Raw genomic sequence first — 16,810 nt, 5'->3', positions numbered from 1 at the left:
TAGTATGATTTTGTGAATATAACCCTCATAGGAATCTATGTGTACAATGTACAAACACCTATTAAGTTAAAAAAATGTTTTATATGACTTTCTAATTAGCTATGGATACAAACACTGTGGTTAAATGTGATGTAAAATTATTTTAAAAGAACAGAATTAAGATTTCCTTGTACTTGGTAAAAGTACACTTTAAAACTGGTAACTTTTCCTTTGTATCCATATCACAACATAGCCATGCAGTAAAATGTAACAAAAGACACGCCAAATGGCTCAAAAACTTGTAAACAGTAATAAAAATCAAAAAGCGAGCCACCAAGGCAGTATTTGCGTGAAACACAAGTTTGTTGAACATTAAACACTGTCAAAGAAAAAACAACTAAGCACTTTGACTCTGATGAAGCCAATTCATGTTTCTTGGTGACTCAGTTATGATGTAACTTCCCTTATATACTCTAATTACTTAAGCAATTATTCATGATTTTGTTTGCATCAATGAAATTACCCTGACTGAACTTAAAGGTAGATTTCCCTTGAATATGTCATATAGAGAATAACATGCTGTAAACCACAATAATCAGTACATTTAAGATAAAAATATTAGTGTTAATACTAATAATGAACATAATAGTATAAAACATAGTTAAAAAAATAAACTTAAAATGCAAAACATAGTTGATCTGTAAGTTGCATTCAGATAAGTGTTTTCACAGTTTCAGCTCCTACTCAACCCAAGTAAGACAAAACTTCTCCTGTTCCAACCTTCCAAAGCCACCCAAAACACCCCCCACTTCAACATTCTCACCAAAGACAATACCATCATCTCTCCATCAGAAAACACAAAATTACTCAGTGTGGAAATAGACAACAAACTTAGATTTGACACCCACATATCTCTCACAATAAAAAAAGTTCACAAGCAACTTGGTGCATTATATCAAAGCCGCCAATTCCTAACCAAGGTGGCTAAAATCTCCATAGCCAATTCCCAGCTAATCTCCACCCTACTCTTTACATCCTCCATACCTACCAACCTTAGACAGACAGACCTACACAAGCTGGATGCTTGTTACAACAAAATTGCTAAATTTGTCACTGCAACCTCCTACCGCAGCCATCATTGTATCTCTCTTAAAGAACTAAACTGGCTAGAACTCCCACAACTCCTTCACTTTAATCCTCACACGTGCTCATAAACTTATTAACCACCCCCTTAACATCCCTTCCCTTCAAACCCTTCTCCAACCCTATCACTCCACTAGGCCCCTAAGATTAAGCAACAAAAATCAACTCACTGTTAGCAAACCCAAAAACTCAGCAGGAGAAGCCAGATTTTCATGTACCATATCTAAACTTTGGAATAATCTTCCACCCTCTATAGCTACTCTATCTTCCAGCAGCCTTTTCAAGACTGTGCTCAAATTCCACTTAAATTTGCACTGGCTTTGTCCTTGTTCTAATCCAGACTAACCCCCCCACCCTTACCTCCCCCCACCAAGACTCTTAACCCAACTATACTACCGCCACTACTAACCACAGTCAGAATTAGCTAGTTGTCTTTACATACTTTAAAATCTTGTCTGACAACGTTGTTACTAATATTATAAATGACAAGAAACTATCTTAACTTGCAACATTTACTGTATATACTGTTGATAATCAATATCTTGTTTTTGTATTAAAGCCAACAACCTGTAATGTTGTTTACTATTGCTGTAACTTTGTATCTCTATTTATCATGTACATGATGTGGAGCTTTTCTCCCCAGGCATCCGCAGAAAAAGGACCCACGTCCAGTCGGAATTTCCCGGTAAACAAATGTAAATAAAATAAATTAATTAATTAAACCTCTGCTGCCCTTTGTTTCAAAAAGGGAGCTATTGAACAATAATCATTTAAACCTGTCTTGCAACAAGCATTTAATCTCAGTTGCCATTTAGTTTCTCTGGCTTCTGATTGTAATTCATCATCCCCACCCCTAGAGTCACTCTGCGCACTGTCAATGACAATGAATAAAAATCTCTTGTAATTGGGGCATTCTAGAGTGTGAACATTTGAAATCTTGACCCTAATAACAGAAAATCCCCAAAAAGTAAATCTGACATTGTGCAAAAATTATATTTGAGAAAGAAGAAAGAAAAAAATTTCTTTCCTATGGCTGATACAGATTTTGAAATTAAGCTCTGAAAAACATGGTGTAAAATTTGCAGTTATTTTTTTCTTTTGTTGTGTTTACATTTGGTGGTGTTATGAGGTCAGCTGTTTCAATGATCATCCTTTCAATGAGTGACCCTCTGTGCTAGGCCTGAAGGGAGACTTTAGTTCACTCTGTCAAATTACAATATTCTTAAAGTCATTATACCAAACTCAGTTCACCAAAACGCATAATCAAATAATACATATGAACCTATGTTTGTACAGGGGATAGGGGAGCCCACTCTGCTCCCCCATTAAGGAGGCAGGTTATCATGCTGGTCTAGTCTTAACTTTAGGGATGGTGAAGAAGATTTGCTCTCTATCCCCTTCAGCAGTGCATCTCTTTGAACTACAATATATTAATGGGGGTGTGAGAAGTACAGCCCCAGTACATAGGGTGCAGGGGAAAAGACTTGGTTCCTGCATATACTTTTTACATTGTAATTACATTTCATTGTAAATATTGTAACTATTGCAAGTTTCATGAATCCAACAGTGTTATTTCAGTACGTTGAGATCGATATAAGTTTCAACATTTTCTACTTCGGTAGGATGATGCACATGCTCATGTTTATTTATTTTTTCTTGGAGATCACAATTTAATAGTCATACTTTGAAACTTAATTTTAAATTGGTAAGTAAACATGTGCCAAGCCATAGCAGGCTGGGTGACTGCTGCTCCTGCTACACGTACTACTAACTGTATTAGTTAATTATACTACCTGCTTTGGAAGTTTTTTGCTTTTTATTCCTACTTCATCACCACTATGTTGCCATGACATTGTAATGATGATGCTGTTTTTGCAGTGCTGTCATACAGCCACTGCTCTTTTTGCTTTTATGTTTTGAATTATATATCTTGTTTTGATGTTTACTGCCAATTTTGCTGTGAAATTTAACAACTTCTACTACATGTAAGCTTGTACCTTGGTTAAAATGAGTCATGTATGGATCAGCTCACTATCCTGGGTATAAATAAATAAATGTTGCATATCATCAAGTGGAAAGTTGTTTGAACCAACAGAAAAGGATGTGGTCATGGATGATAAGGTTGAGTGGAGGAATTTAGCCCTACAACAGGCCATATGACTTCAGAGAGGAATAGTTAGAGAGGTACTTGGGCACACTTGTTGAAAGGATACTGTATTGTGCAGGTATGGAGAGGTTTGCAGATGTTGGATGTCAGCAGACCGAATGAAGAGGAAGAGTAATTTTGTGCTAAAGAGCTAAATTCAACACCTGGGTGGATGTAATGGACTGACCTTCTTCTGTCTGCATTTAAACAGGTTTGAATGTAAATTCTGGATCAGACTGCAGACATTAAAAGATCACTGTGTGTAAAAAACAAAAAAAAAAATGAGGTTAGGCAGCGCCTATCGCAGGAACCTCAGTTTAGGACTCTTGAGTGTCTACTCTATTAAGATCAGAAATGAGAGAACAGAATGGTAAGGAGGCTTCATAAAAGTAATGAATAAAGAACATTACAGAAAAAAAATCTTGGAAAAAATAAAATAAAGAAAAATAGATATCACAGGCTGAACTGAAGTTGATGAAATGAATTTTCAAGATGGATGTTATAAACATTTATTTTAAAGATAAGAGTGCACACCAAGTCCTAAACATCCCTGAGTACATCCATTATGAAACCAGCTCTTGATGCACAGTTAAGGGTGCATAGGTAATTAGGTGACTGTAGTAAGAAAGGGGTAAAAAGTGTGGCTAAATCAGGCATAAACCCCATAGAACCAGGTGACACGGTAGGGTACTTCATGAGAACTGCAAGTACCTCAGTTTTTCTTTTGTCATGAATTGCATTTTTAGATTTCTGTTTCCAACTGGGTAATGATGCACAATAGCTTAGGATCTGCCATACTAGTCTAACTTCAGAGCAGCAGAAAATCATTATTTCTGCAAGTTAATATAACTGCAGAACCTGTAGTGAGAGAAATAAATATCTTATGGGTAGTGAAAAACATTAAACTATGTACTTGGCTCCAAGTCTAGTGTCAGTAGTTATGATAACAGTGATTATTTCATACCTGAAGAGTGTCAGCTTTTTATGATCGCAAAAATGGCAAAATAGTAGCTCCTCTTCCATCTGCTAATCAGAGAATTATTACAAAGCAAACAAGTACTTATGTTCTGTATTTTTCTTAATATTAACATGGTTGATGCTGTCAAAGTGTCTTTCCAACAAAAAAAAAAAAACACATTTTATGGCAACAATTAATCTGTACAGTGACGAAAATGCTTTACTGGAAGTTACACACGTGGTCAGGTTAATATTCTAATCTAACAATTAGCTAAACTACACTTCCTTTTTCTGCTCCAGCTAGAAGAATACCTTTAATAGTTTGTGGATTCATAATTATTATTAAAGTACTGTTACTGATTTTTTTTTTCAGGTCTGTTAATTCAGGGGGTAGTCCCACAGTTTCCAGCCATACATTCATTCCTGGGATTGTGGAAGAGGAGGAAACAACTGACCTAGTTACAGAGGATCTCAGCAATGCAGCAGCTATCCATTGGGAGGAGGTTCACACTGGCACATCACATCTTAAGAAGAAACAAAATTCAGAGATTAGCACAGACCTGCAGCTACACGATCTCACCTCTCAGCATCGCAGATTGCTCCCTGGCTACAAGAACCCACTTCATGTGATTGATGGTCCTGATTTACGCTACTTTGTGGGAATCATTGATATCTTTACTGTTTACAGCTTCCGCAAGAAGCTGGAATACCTCTGGAAGAGCATCCGATACAGGGGTCAGAAATTTTCTACTGTTTCTCCTGCCATATATGCAAATCGAATCTGCCAGTGGATTGAATCACACACTGTTTAGCAAAAAAAAAAGCCTTATCAGCCTTGATGAAGAGACACACACTGCATAATTTTTCATCAGTTGTCTTATTTTATCCCATAGTTTTACAGCTTTTTCTATATCCTTTACATGGAACTATTCTTAATACTGCATCCTAAAGAATAATCATTGACCTGCTGCATATGAAACTTTAATGCATTACATCTCACCCCCCTCTGATAGTTCTGCAAGATTTATTCCACTGTGCAACTGTTTTCTCATAATGTCTTACTCCATTGGGATGCATTCATTTATTTATTTTGTACTTCTTCAGACATACTAATTTGGGTTATTTTAACAAATATTCAGGTCATCAGATCTGCTGCTCTTGATGTAGCCAAGTCACTAAGTTCTTTCATGAGAAATAATGAATGTATTTCAGAAATATAACAGTAGCAGAACACAGCAAAAGGAAGTAATGAATTTGACTTCTCAGACTTGTATAAAACTAGTACAGCTATATCATCTCCCACACAATTCTGACAATGAATAACAGTCTTTTTAACTCATGCCTCTAAGCTCCATGTTTTGATTATACAAGATATTTTGCAAATATAACTCTCCTAAAACTCAGACCAAAAGTCTATTTACAGTGCCATTTCACTCACTCATGCACATCCGTTCTTTAATATAAGTCAATCAATACCATCTGTGCACCCCTAAGTCCTCAGCAGGAATTGTTTTCTTGTCGTGATCCAACAGTTTATTAATATTATTACTTAAAAATCTATACAAATGCTTAAGTAGCTGAGCTCATGATATGCTAAAAAAATCATTTTCCTTAACATTCAGTAATCATAATGAGATAGCCTCATCAGGGTAATAAAATAAAAACTTTGAAATCTTTGGTATACATACACATGACATTTTATTTTAAACATTTTTGGATGACTAAGTTTAGGGATATATATTTCCAAATGTTTAGTTTAAGATTCTTACACAGCTCGGTTATGGTTTTATTATTTAGCACAGCTGAAAAGCACACAGACCTGGACTAAGAAGTTGCTAACATGCTAAAAAAATGCAGCTATTGACATCTGATAGCCAAACTAAAAAAATACATTCATTTACTGTGTTTGCTTTTTCCTCAGTTTTACCTATTATTTATGTTTAACACACATTTTCCTAGTTTCAGTATGAAAATGCAGCTGTAGCATCATGTGACCAGTATTTTTTCTAAGGTAATAACATTATTTATATATGACTGCACTTAACGTTTTATTCTGCAATTAGTGCAGCATGAAGTACAAAGCTGTAGGTATCATTTTACATCTTTAGTTTTGTCTTTTCTCCCTAACATGTGTTGGGTTTTAGATGCTGTAGCAGTTGTGCCTGTACTATAGGAATCACGTAAGCCAAGGATAAGGGGAATAGAAAATGTGTATGTAACCAGTGTCACCTGTTCAATTAATATTTTGGGTACAGTGCCTACAACCTGTACAGGTTACCATTGCTGGAAGGCCACAAGCTCAGAGGCTTGACATCTGCTTATGAACAAAGGAAAAGTAGGGTTACTTAAAAAATAAAAATATATGTACACAAAAACAGATTCCAGGAAGCTTTGCTTCATGCTAATGAAGGTTTATGTTACAAAAATGTGGGAATCAGTAATACAAAAAAAGCACATGAAAAATTATATCAACTTCTCTCCATTTACATTTCAAGCTTTTTTCTTTATCTGTACTAATGATCCATCCATGAAAGAAAAAAGAGTTTGTCTCTTACAGTTTACTTACAACAGTATATTGGCTAAGAGATGATATTCTAATGACTTGTCATTGCATCTTAGTCACTGCTCAGAAAAAAATGATGTAACCAGACCTGGGCTTTCCACTGAGAAAGATCGAACCTGTTCTGTACACATTATACAAAACTGGTGTATAACTCTGCTAAGATGTTAACTATAAATTACACCCACTTACAAAGCGGGTGTAATTTATAGTTAACATCCATTTGCAAAGTTCAGGTATAGTCACATCAGAGGTGTAGCTACTTATTTTGGCACCTGGTGCCATCCCCCGATCAGGCCCCCTTGCCTTAATGCTAGTTGAGGAGTAAAAAAAATAAAAAAGTCCTCTCCTCACATGGACTTAAAGAAGCACTTCATTTCTTACCACAAATGCAAATTTCTGAATGCTGATATTGCACTGAAGACCAGTTGGTTGTCTTCTGATTGTGCCACTAACACTTTCCACCCTCTACACTACTGATTAACAGCTGCACAAAGCTTATGGACTGAGTTTAATCTAGCAGGTCTGTTACTTATGCTGATGTCTAACATTAGTTAACTAAAACATCATAAACTATCATAGAAACACATTGCAAATGAAATGGACATATGATTTAATATGATAGTATACGCTTTTTGTTTTACAACCCTTCTGTGATGGTAATGTAGCTCAAGGTTGTGCCTGTTCTCATTTAAAGGGTCCCAGTGAAGGCAGAATAAACAGCAAAGCTACTATTTATGCAGAAGCTGTTAATAATACATTGACAAGAATTATGTGAAAACTCTAATAGAAAAGATTGTCTTAAATGACTTCTGATGAGAGAGACAGCCTCGTGCTGTTTATCACTTTATACTGATTTCTTTTGTTCACTTTCTTTCTCTTCTGGGAAGGATATGCAGTTTTTTTATCCCTCAAGGTTTGAAATGTCAGGGAAAGTATTTCTTCATAAATATAAATTCAGGTTTTGAATAGATGGTGATGTGTCAAGAAAGTAAACATTTTTCAACCTGATTTCTTTTAGTTTTAAGAATTATGACACTTGCATGGTAAAAATGTGTTTCATCACAGCCAGTGTTTCATTGTCTGACATTGCAGACTTACCAAAGAGGCTATGGACTTGTCATCACTGGGTATGTCAGCTGCTTGTAGTGCCAGTTCACAGAACACTGAGATAACGAGACGTAATCATAAGCATAAGAGTAAACCACTGGGAACCACAACCCTAAGTTACAGCAAAGTACGAGAACTAGTCGTACAGCAGTTTCCACAGAGCCAACTTCTTATGTGCAGTTAATCAAAGAGAAAGGCATCATTCTGGAAATAAATGCCTGTTGAAGGTATACAAGTACACCAGAGCAAAGTTCTGCAGCGTAATATGCACTATTTTATCCTCTTGTATCCTGTGTGGCTTATCTTTTTCACATGTGGGTTATATATTGATTTAATTGTAATTGAACACCAAAGATGTTTTAAACAACACTGTTGTGGTTCTCAAAGGCCTATATGAATGTGCATTTCTCAGTTATGATCATCTATATCTGCCATGTCAATGGACACAGACAGATATATAATCAAATAAGCCTAAGATGATCTGTGCTAGAAAGTGCCTCAATGAAGAGTTAATTGGGAACATGTAACTTTAGACAGAAAATAAAGAATATTTTTTACATTACTTCTACTCAGTAATCAGGTGTGTGAGTACTGTGTGTGTGTGTGTGTGTGTGTGTGTGTGTGTGTGTGTGTGTGTGTGTGTGTGTGTGTGTGTGTGTGTGTGTGTGTAAAATTAGTGATTTCACTAATTTTATTGTAAAGCAGGTATACATGTTCAATATATGTGCCATCATATTTCTTGCACTGGGATTAATAAGTGCTGCTATGAATGCACATTCTACAGTTGACAATACCCCAATCCTCAACCTTTATTTGCTTGGTAACTCCCACAAAATTATTTGATCACCTTTTAGAGAATAGGAGTTTTACAGACAGTGACGTCACACTAACTAGACAATGATGACACAGCAAGAATTCTAAGCTCATGTAGTCTCTCTCTCTCTCTTTAGATATATATATATATATATATATATATATATATATATATATATATATATATATATATATATATATATATATATATGCCTTCATCTTCAGTGTTTTATTAGCGTTTTCCATCTGTTTCAAGCTCCCTGAATCCCTTTATTTTGTGTTTGCTGTGTTTTTCCTTGAAGATTATCCTAAACATCGACCATCTTGTAGATAGAAATATAAGTTTCTGATAGAAGGCAATGAATGCTTGATCATCTAATATCTGTATTGGTTCGATAAACTTATCTGTATAGCTTACTAATCTCAACCCTGGCACTCCAGTGCTGTTTAACATTGCATCCATATTATTATATTTCTATTTTTTTTTTTTTGCCGCTGTTGCCTTCCATCAGATTTTCTTCTTAGCCTGTCACACCTGTTCCCCATTCACTGGGCTGAGAACTTACTGAGAGGTGCTGTCTCTCTGAGGCAGCCATTAGAGGCGATGTGGATTTTTCTCTTGTAACTCTATCCCTACCATGCTTGTCAGGTAATACACTGTACAACAGACATCACTGAGAATGTGTCCCTCATTCCTGTGAGTGATGCACCCCCACCTCCACAGGACAGCTCTGTCCCCTTTAAGACAACAGCCCTGTGGGCTCTTCTTTATCAACCAGGGATTCATTTATGGGAATGTGTGCCCTGGGCATAGATGATCACACTCTCCTGTAGTGAAAATGAGAACCCGCTTAGCCACATCACTCTTCCCCCCACCATAGCAGCTCCCCTAGACACCTAAAACATTTCTCATATTCAGGTCACCTAAGTCAAAGTCAGGGCTTTATCATTCTATGTCAGCATCCATACTCTTCACTTGATTTTTTTCAGATTCCTGATTTTTAAAGCAATAGCTCACAAAACTTTAACTTGCCATTAAGAGTTATGTGAAAACATGGCATGTAATGCAGATAAGACTTGACCTATCTATATGGATGTTCCGGCAGTAGTGCAAAGGATGTGTTCTCAACAGCTTGTACTTAGTCAAAGCAAATGCTCACCAAATGAGGTCACTATGCTCATGGAGATACTGTTACCTTTCTCCAAGGTGCACTGAACTTTTAGCTGTTTATGTTAAGTTTAGAAGTACAAGAGGCAAATTATACTGCATGAGTGGTGTGGAAAACTTCATCCTATCAAAAAATGTGTTCTTGGAAAACTCATCTGCTTTTTTATTTGCACACTTAATATGCCTTTTGGAGAAATACATTTTTTTATTTCCTACCACAGAGCCATCACATAAGGTGCAGCTCCTAGTGAAACAAAAGTTTTTGACTTGTTTTAAATTCCCGATGGGAACTGCATTTTATTTATATATATCCTTTGAATCCTCGAAGTCTCTTATTGGTTTCAGTCACTGATCATTCCTTCTGTGACATAATGCTTCCACGAGCCTTCCTATATCTTTTTGTTCTCCAACACTTCTTTTTGAAGGACAGAACTTCTTTGAGTACCTAGATTTTCTTAAAGTGTTTCCATTTTTTAATTTGCTACATATTCAGTTTTCTAATCATTTTTACATGATTTCTGATGATTGCCTTTTTGTTGTTCTACTATAAACGTCCTCTACCCCATGACCTTAGGTAGCACATAGTGCAGATAAGAATCTTGTTAACTATTTATAGAGGGTTAATTATACCTTCTTGTCTACTAGCACCACATTTTCTATTCATCCCTTCTTTGCTGCTTTGACACATTGATTGTTTTTAGGTCATCTTCCTTATGTATTTTATGTTACCAAGCCTTTCCCTCCAGTTGTGTACCCTTTTTCTGTTTTTGCAACGTAAATGCATTATTTTACATTTTCACCTTAAATTTAAACCAACATGTTTTATATCATTCCACCGGTCTTGACAGGTCTTTAATAATCTTTTGTAAAATTGTCTGTGCTTGAACATAATTGTTTAATTGCATCATCAACAGATAGAAAAACACTTCCTACCAGACAGTTTTTCTCCCACTTACAAAGACAACAAAAAGAATCTGCCTCAGTATTTACCCCTGTGTTTTCTTGCTCATTTCTACCTGAATGGTCTCTATCTACTATGGCTCTCTGCTGTCATGTTGTATAAGCAATGCTCTGCCCTTGTTACAACTGTAGGATCTACTGGGACTCACTCTCCAAGACTTTCTAATCTGTTCGGTGATGTTGTGCCAAATTATTTAATAAATCATTAGAGCTGTGTGAAGTTCCCTTATGCTTCAAACAAGCCACAATCACTCCAGTCCGTAAAAAATCCAGTATAACAGGATTGAATGACTACAGGCCTGTTGCTTTGACATCGGTGGTCATAAAGACATTTGAGAGGCTGGTGTTAGCTCACTTGAAGGATATTACAGCTGCCTTGTTGGACCTCCTTCAGTTTGCTTATTAAGAGAACCGGTCAGTGGATGATGCAGTTAATATGGGCCTGCACTACATCTTGCAACATCTTGACAACCCAGGGACATATGCAAGGATTCTGTTTGTGGATTTCAGCTCTGCATTTAATACAGTAATTCCAGAACTTATTCACTTGAAACTCTTCCCGTCTTTCCATTTCTGCCTCTACCTCTCATCACCAATTTTCTGACCGATATGAAACAGCAGGTGAAACTGGGGAAATTTACATTTAGCTATCGCATGATCAATACGGGTGCCCCCCCAGGGATGTGTGCTCTCCCCACTGCTATTTTCCCTCTACACTAATGAATGCATCTCTAAGGACCCCTCTGTCAAACTTATTAAATATGCAGACGATACAGCCATTATTGGGCTCATCAGGAATTCTGATGAGTCTGCATATAGATGGAAGGCACAGCAGCTGGCCCTTTGTTGTAGTCAGAATAATTTGGAGTTGAACACTGTTAAAACTGTGGAAATGACAGTGGACTTTAGGAGGGGTACTACAATATTACCCCCCCTCTTATATTTAATACTGCTGTGTCAGTTGTGGAAACCTTCAAGTTTTGGGGAGCTATAATCTCCTGGGACTTGAAGTGGGAGACCAATGTAGGGTCCATCATAAAAAAGGCACAGCAGTGAATGTATATTTTATGACAGCTGAGGAAGTTCAATCTCCCACAAGAGCTGTTGATTCAGTTCTACACAGCAGTCATTGAGTCTGTTCTCAGCTCATCCATAACAGTGTGGTTTGGATCTGTGTCTAAACTTGACAAAAACAGGTTACATCGAAGAGTCAGGTCTTATGAAAATATCATTGGTGCTAGTTACCCTCCTTATAGGACCTGTACTATTTAAGAGTCATGAAATGGCAGGGAAAATCATCACCAACCCTTTACATCCAGGCCACCATCTTTTTGAACTATTGCTACTGGCCAGGCCTTTTAAATTAATACACATGAAAACAAGCAGATATAAGAACAGTTTTTTTACACAGGCCATCAAGATCATAAATGGTTCATTCAGCTTATTAGGCTGGGTATTCTTTTTCTTAAGCCTATGAGGGTTCTGTAATATTGTCTACTTATTGTTAATACTTGTTTCTTTAGAGTTTATTTCAATATTTCTTACAGTGAGTTGCAGTTTGCATCTTGTATGTATACATATATTTCCATTTTTGTTTTGTTTTTCAATAGTTGTATGTATGTCGTTTATGTAATTCATACTTGGAGTGTCATTGAAACCAGAGTCAAATTCCTTGTATGTGCATGTGATTCTGATTCTGAAATGCCTTTCCAAAGTCAAGTAGGCCATGTCTGTATATTTTTTATCCAGTATCCTGTTTCCTAGAATCACAGAAACCCGGTAGAGCTTATAAAACACAAGTAGAGATTATAAACAGAAGTACACAAAAATATCTATTATAATCCTCTTTTAAGAACTTTATTAATCTTCACTAGATACCTTTGCTATAACTGCCAACCTTCTAGAGTAACATATACACAAACTATTCCTTATACAAGTCTAAATGCCTAACCGATTAATTCTTAAATAATGAAAGAACATTCTAATGAAATTTACAGTACGTGTTTTATTATTTTTTTTTTCTGTAAATATATGGATTCATGTAGTAAAGATATAAAATGTTGTTTTATGAAGCCTGTTACATGCTTTTTACATGACCCTTGGAATTTAAAAAAATAAGTCAAGTTCTTCTAGTCAAATGGCTGAACCACAAGAACACAGTAGCTTCTGCTGCCTAGTCCTAAATAATTTACTTTAGTACCGTAACATTTATAACCTTCAAAGACATTAATAACATTTATCTCCAAATTCAAGTTTAAATGGAGAGCTGAATACATGCAATGGTTTAATCAACTGACATTGCTTCTTCCTGTAGTACAGGGTTTGATTCCCTCAAGCTTCATTTACTTATTGTGTGACCTTGAGCAAATCAGCTAACTAGACAGTGCTTTGGGGCAGCTCGGAATTTGGGATAGGCTCCTTAATGGTTCCCTGGACTGCATGCCTAGTTAATTACCTATGCATCTATAAACCTATATCAGTTACTTCTTAAAGAAATATATCAGTTCCTATAAAAATATATTGATACATATTAAAAAGACAAATAGATTTAGAGATTTACTGGTGACACATAAACCATTTTATAGTTATGGGGTTGGCTGTTTTGTGTAGTTATAAGCTGACCATTTTCAATGCTAGCAATCTGGGCTCAAGAATAGACAGGGTTGCTTGTGGGAGTCTTTTAGAAAAAAGGCCTAACAATCTAGTCCCATATTTCTGCCATGAAAACTGACCAAAGTTCATATAGTTGTCCATGTGGTTGATATGAATCAGTCATGACTGAATGTCATCGCATACATATAGAGAGACACGTACACACATACACATAAACAAAAATGGGAAGAATCAAACATTTATAAGGTTTCAATGCCTTGTTCTTCCTGGTTCCTGAAATGGGCTCTGACATCCCCATAATCCTGTAAAAGATAAATCTGGTTATCTGAAAATAGATTGATAGATGGATTACCCATACAAAAAAGCTAAGATATGCAGGAGATGTTAAGTAAGTGTTCAAGCTACTTATTATGTTCTCAGGTGCCAGTACTGGAAGTTGAAAACATTTTATTGAAAACTACATCCATTGAAAATAATGGGATGGGCACAATTTTTCAACTCAGAAATGTTCTGTCATGTGCTTGGGACTGCAAACTAAATATAATCAGCTTTCACCTGGTTACACCTCAGAGCAAGGATAAAATCACAGTTACACTTACGTTATTCAGGAAAGTGAGTTTTGGAGAAATGCTGCTCATTGAAATACAAGCAGTCAGTCCCTGTAGTGCAGGCAGGAAGTGTTAAAAGGAGCTGAATATTTAGAAGTGACATCCATATCTGATATTTTAGTTAGAGACCATCTGAGAGAGAGAGAGAGAGATTGTCAAAGACTACTGAGAGGTATAGGGAGTGCTTGAGAAATGATTATGCCCTGTAACAAAATTCAGTGCCATTGGACTAGTACACATTATGCAGAACCAGACAGATGCAATGCAAAGCATGGCTGTATCTTTGTGTATGCTATACCTTACAGTTGTTCTTTATTATCATTATAACTATAGCAGCTCCAAGCACTGACATCAGACTGCTCTGCACATTACTGAAGACAACAAGCAAAGCATACCGATGCACCTTTAGATCATGTAGCAAGCAAAAGTAAGCAGCAGTTCCCCATCAATGTAGATATCCACCAAGAACAAAAGAGGGACACACACATACAGACATATAAATATTTTTTGGAATAACTTAGAAAATTACAAAATAACCATGAGCATGTCAAAGAATAAAATGGTAATGTATCAGTAATATAATACATGTCCTTCACGAGACACCATTAAAAAGTATCCTTTCAACAAATTACACATTACATTTCATCTAATTATGGGAGCTAATCAGTTAGAAATGACTACTACATGTGAGCAATCGTTAATAACATCTCTATATGATGTTTGTGAGTCATTTCTTGATAGCAGACAATTCATACTAGCAGTGAACACATTAGAAAAGGCAAGTTGCTACAGTAGGTTCAGAGGTACCATTTTAATTTCCAGTTATATTCTGTATGCAACTGAAACTGATATGACATGATTAGGGTGGAAAGGACAGTAGGGGTTTTGCCATTTATCATAATTTCTAATTTTCTAGGCGGATTTTCTAGAACATTCAACTGAATTGCTACCTTAGCTTTTCATGCATTACTTTCACAGCAGTTTATTTTACATGTAATTGTGCAGTAAATAGAAAACACTGTACTTTGAAGATAACACTATGGTTAAGGTATTGGGTTGCAACACTAGAGACTGATTTGTGTTCTGTTAGGTAAGATGAGATACAAGTACAAATGCAATATATATGAACCATTTAGAGCTGCCAATTGTCCAACAGGTCTTCAGAAGCTTTGTGGAAACATGGGTACCTGGATAATTTTTCTTAGATATGAGGAAGACCTGCAAACTTCATACAGACAGTATCCAGAATTCAGGAGGAATAATGGAATCCGGAAAATGTTACTTGCTTAACTTCTGTACCCATCCACTATGGATGCAACACTCCCACCTATTCCTAGTGTTAGGCACTGCAGGGTCACTATGGATTCTGGACCCGAGAAGACTCCAGGCAATTCACAGAGTTGGGAAATGCAGGATCACTTAGGATCCAGGCCCTTTCAATATTCCTGCACATTTACAGAAACAGGGATTTCAGGATAACTATAGATCAGGCACCCTGTAACATTCCTACACATTCATAGTGTTAGGCATTGCACAATCTAGAACCTTCAGCCTACAGCACTCCTACACATTTATAAAGCTGGATACTATAGGATCACAATGGATCCTTCACCCTAAAACATTTCCACCCATTCACACAGTCAGGAACTGCAGGGTCATTATGGATCCTGCACCCAGAAAAACTCATAGGCATTCACTGAGCCAAACACTATGGGATCACTGTGGATCCTGTACCCGACAACACTCCTGGACATTCACAGAGTTGGACACTGCTTGATCACTGTGGATTCTGCACCCTACAACACTCCTGGACATTCACAGAGTTGGAAACTGCTTGATCATTGTGGATCTTGACCCCTGCAGCACTCCTACCTAGTCACAGAGTCTGGCATTGCATGATCTAGATTCTACAGCCTACAACACTCCTGTCCAGTCAGAGAGACAGGTTATTCAGGGTCACTATCTATCCTGCACCCTAAAACACTCCCACCCATTTACGCAGTCAGGCACTGCAAGGTAACTATAGATTCCGAACCCAGAAAACTCATGGGCATTCACAGAAAGAGACATTATGGGATCACTGTGGATCCTGTTTCCTACAAATCTCTTAGACATTCAGAGAGTCAAGCACTGTAGGATAACTGTGAATCCTATATCCTACAATACTCCTGGCCATTCAGAGAGTCAGCTACTTCAGGATATCCTTCCCTGAGTCAGAAAAGTACAGTTGTATAAAAATCTTACTGTAACAATAGAGGTCCTTCTTTCACTGTTGCAGTATTCATATCGTGGGATTTCCTGCCAAGGATAACCTAATATCTTGCTAATATACCAAAGCCTTTACATCCTCCTAGCATTGTGCATCAGAAGTATGCTCCCTGCATAAGTGTAGGGTGACATATGTATGCGTCATACTCAAAACTGAAGTGCCCAGGAGAACTAGAGCAACCACTGTAGAAAGGAGAACATACACATCCAGAGGGAAAAAGAAACAGGAGAGAAAGTGTCAAAGACCTCTCAGCCAGCAGAGAGTTTCCAACCGAAGAAAGAAAACAAAGAGAGCAGGACGGGGGGACTGCAACAGTGAAAAGAAGGACATCTGCTGTTATGGTAAGAACTTACACAACTGTACCATGTCCTTCCATATCACTGTTGCAGTATTCATAACATGTGGGAGATTACCAAAGGTACTGAAAAGGATGGGAGGAGGAAACCACAGACAAGCCATCCACAATCCCAAGAAGGATAGTTCT

General features: G+C 36.9%; 1 protein-coding gene across 2 annotated transcripts in view; it reads left to right on the top strand.

Annotated features, from left to right (window-relative positions):
• Window positions 1-8,457, top strand: part of PIP5KL1 (phosphatidylinositol-4-phosphate 5-kinase like 1) — an 823,238-nt gene extending 814,781 nt beyond the window's left edge. For both annotated transcript variants that reach the window (XM_044065322.1, XM_044065321.1), the window contains one exon: window positions 4,599-8,457. In XM_044065322.1, the coding sequence (XP_043921257.1) occupies window positions 4,599-5,037 (439 nt within the window). In that variant the 3' untranslated portion in view covers window positions 5,038-8,457. The remainder of the gene's footprint in view (window positions 1-4,598) is intronic.
• The last annotated feature ends 8,353 nt before the right edge of the window (window positions 8,458-16,810 follow it).

The sequence above is a fragment of the Protopterus annectens genome, chromosome 3.part0 (assembly GCF_019279795.1).
Source record: "Protopterus annectens isolate FY-2018-M chromosome 3.part0, PAN1.0, whole genome shotgun sequence".
Taxonomy (NCBI): domain Eukaryota; kingdom Metazoa; phylum Chordata; order Ceratodontiformes; family Protopteridae; genus Protopterus; species Protopterus annectens.
Note: the sequence above shows the minus strand (reverse complement) of the source record. Positions and strands in the feature narration are given on the sequence as shown.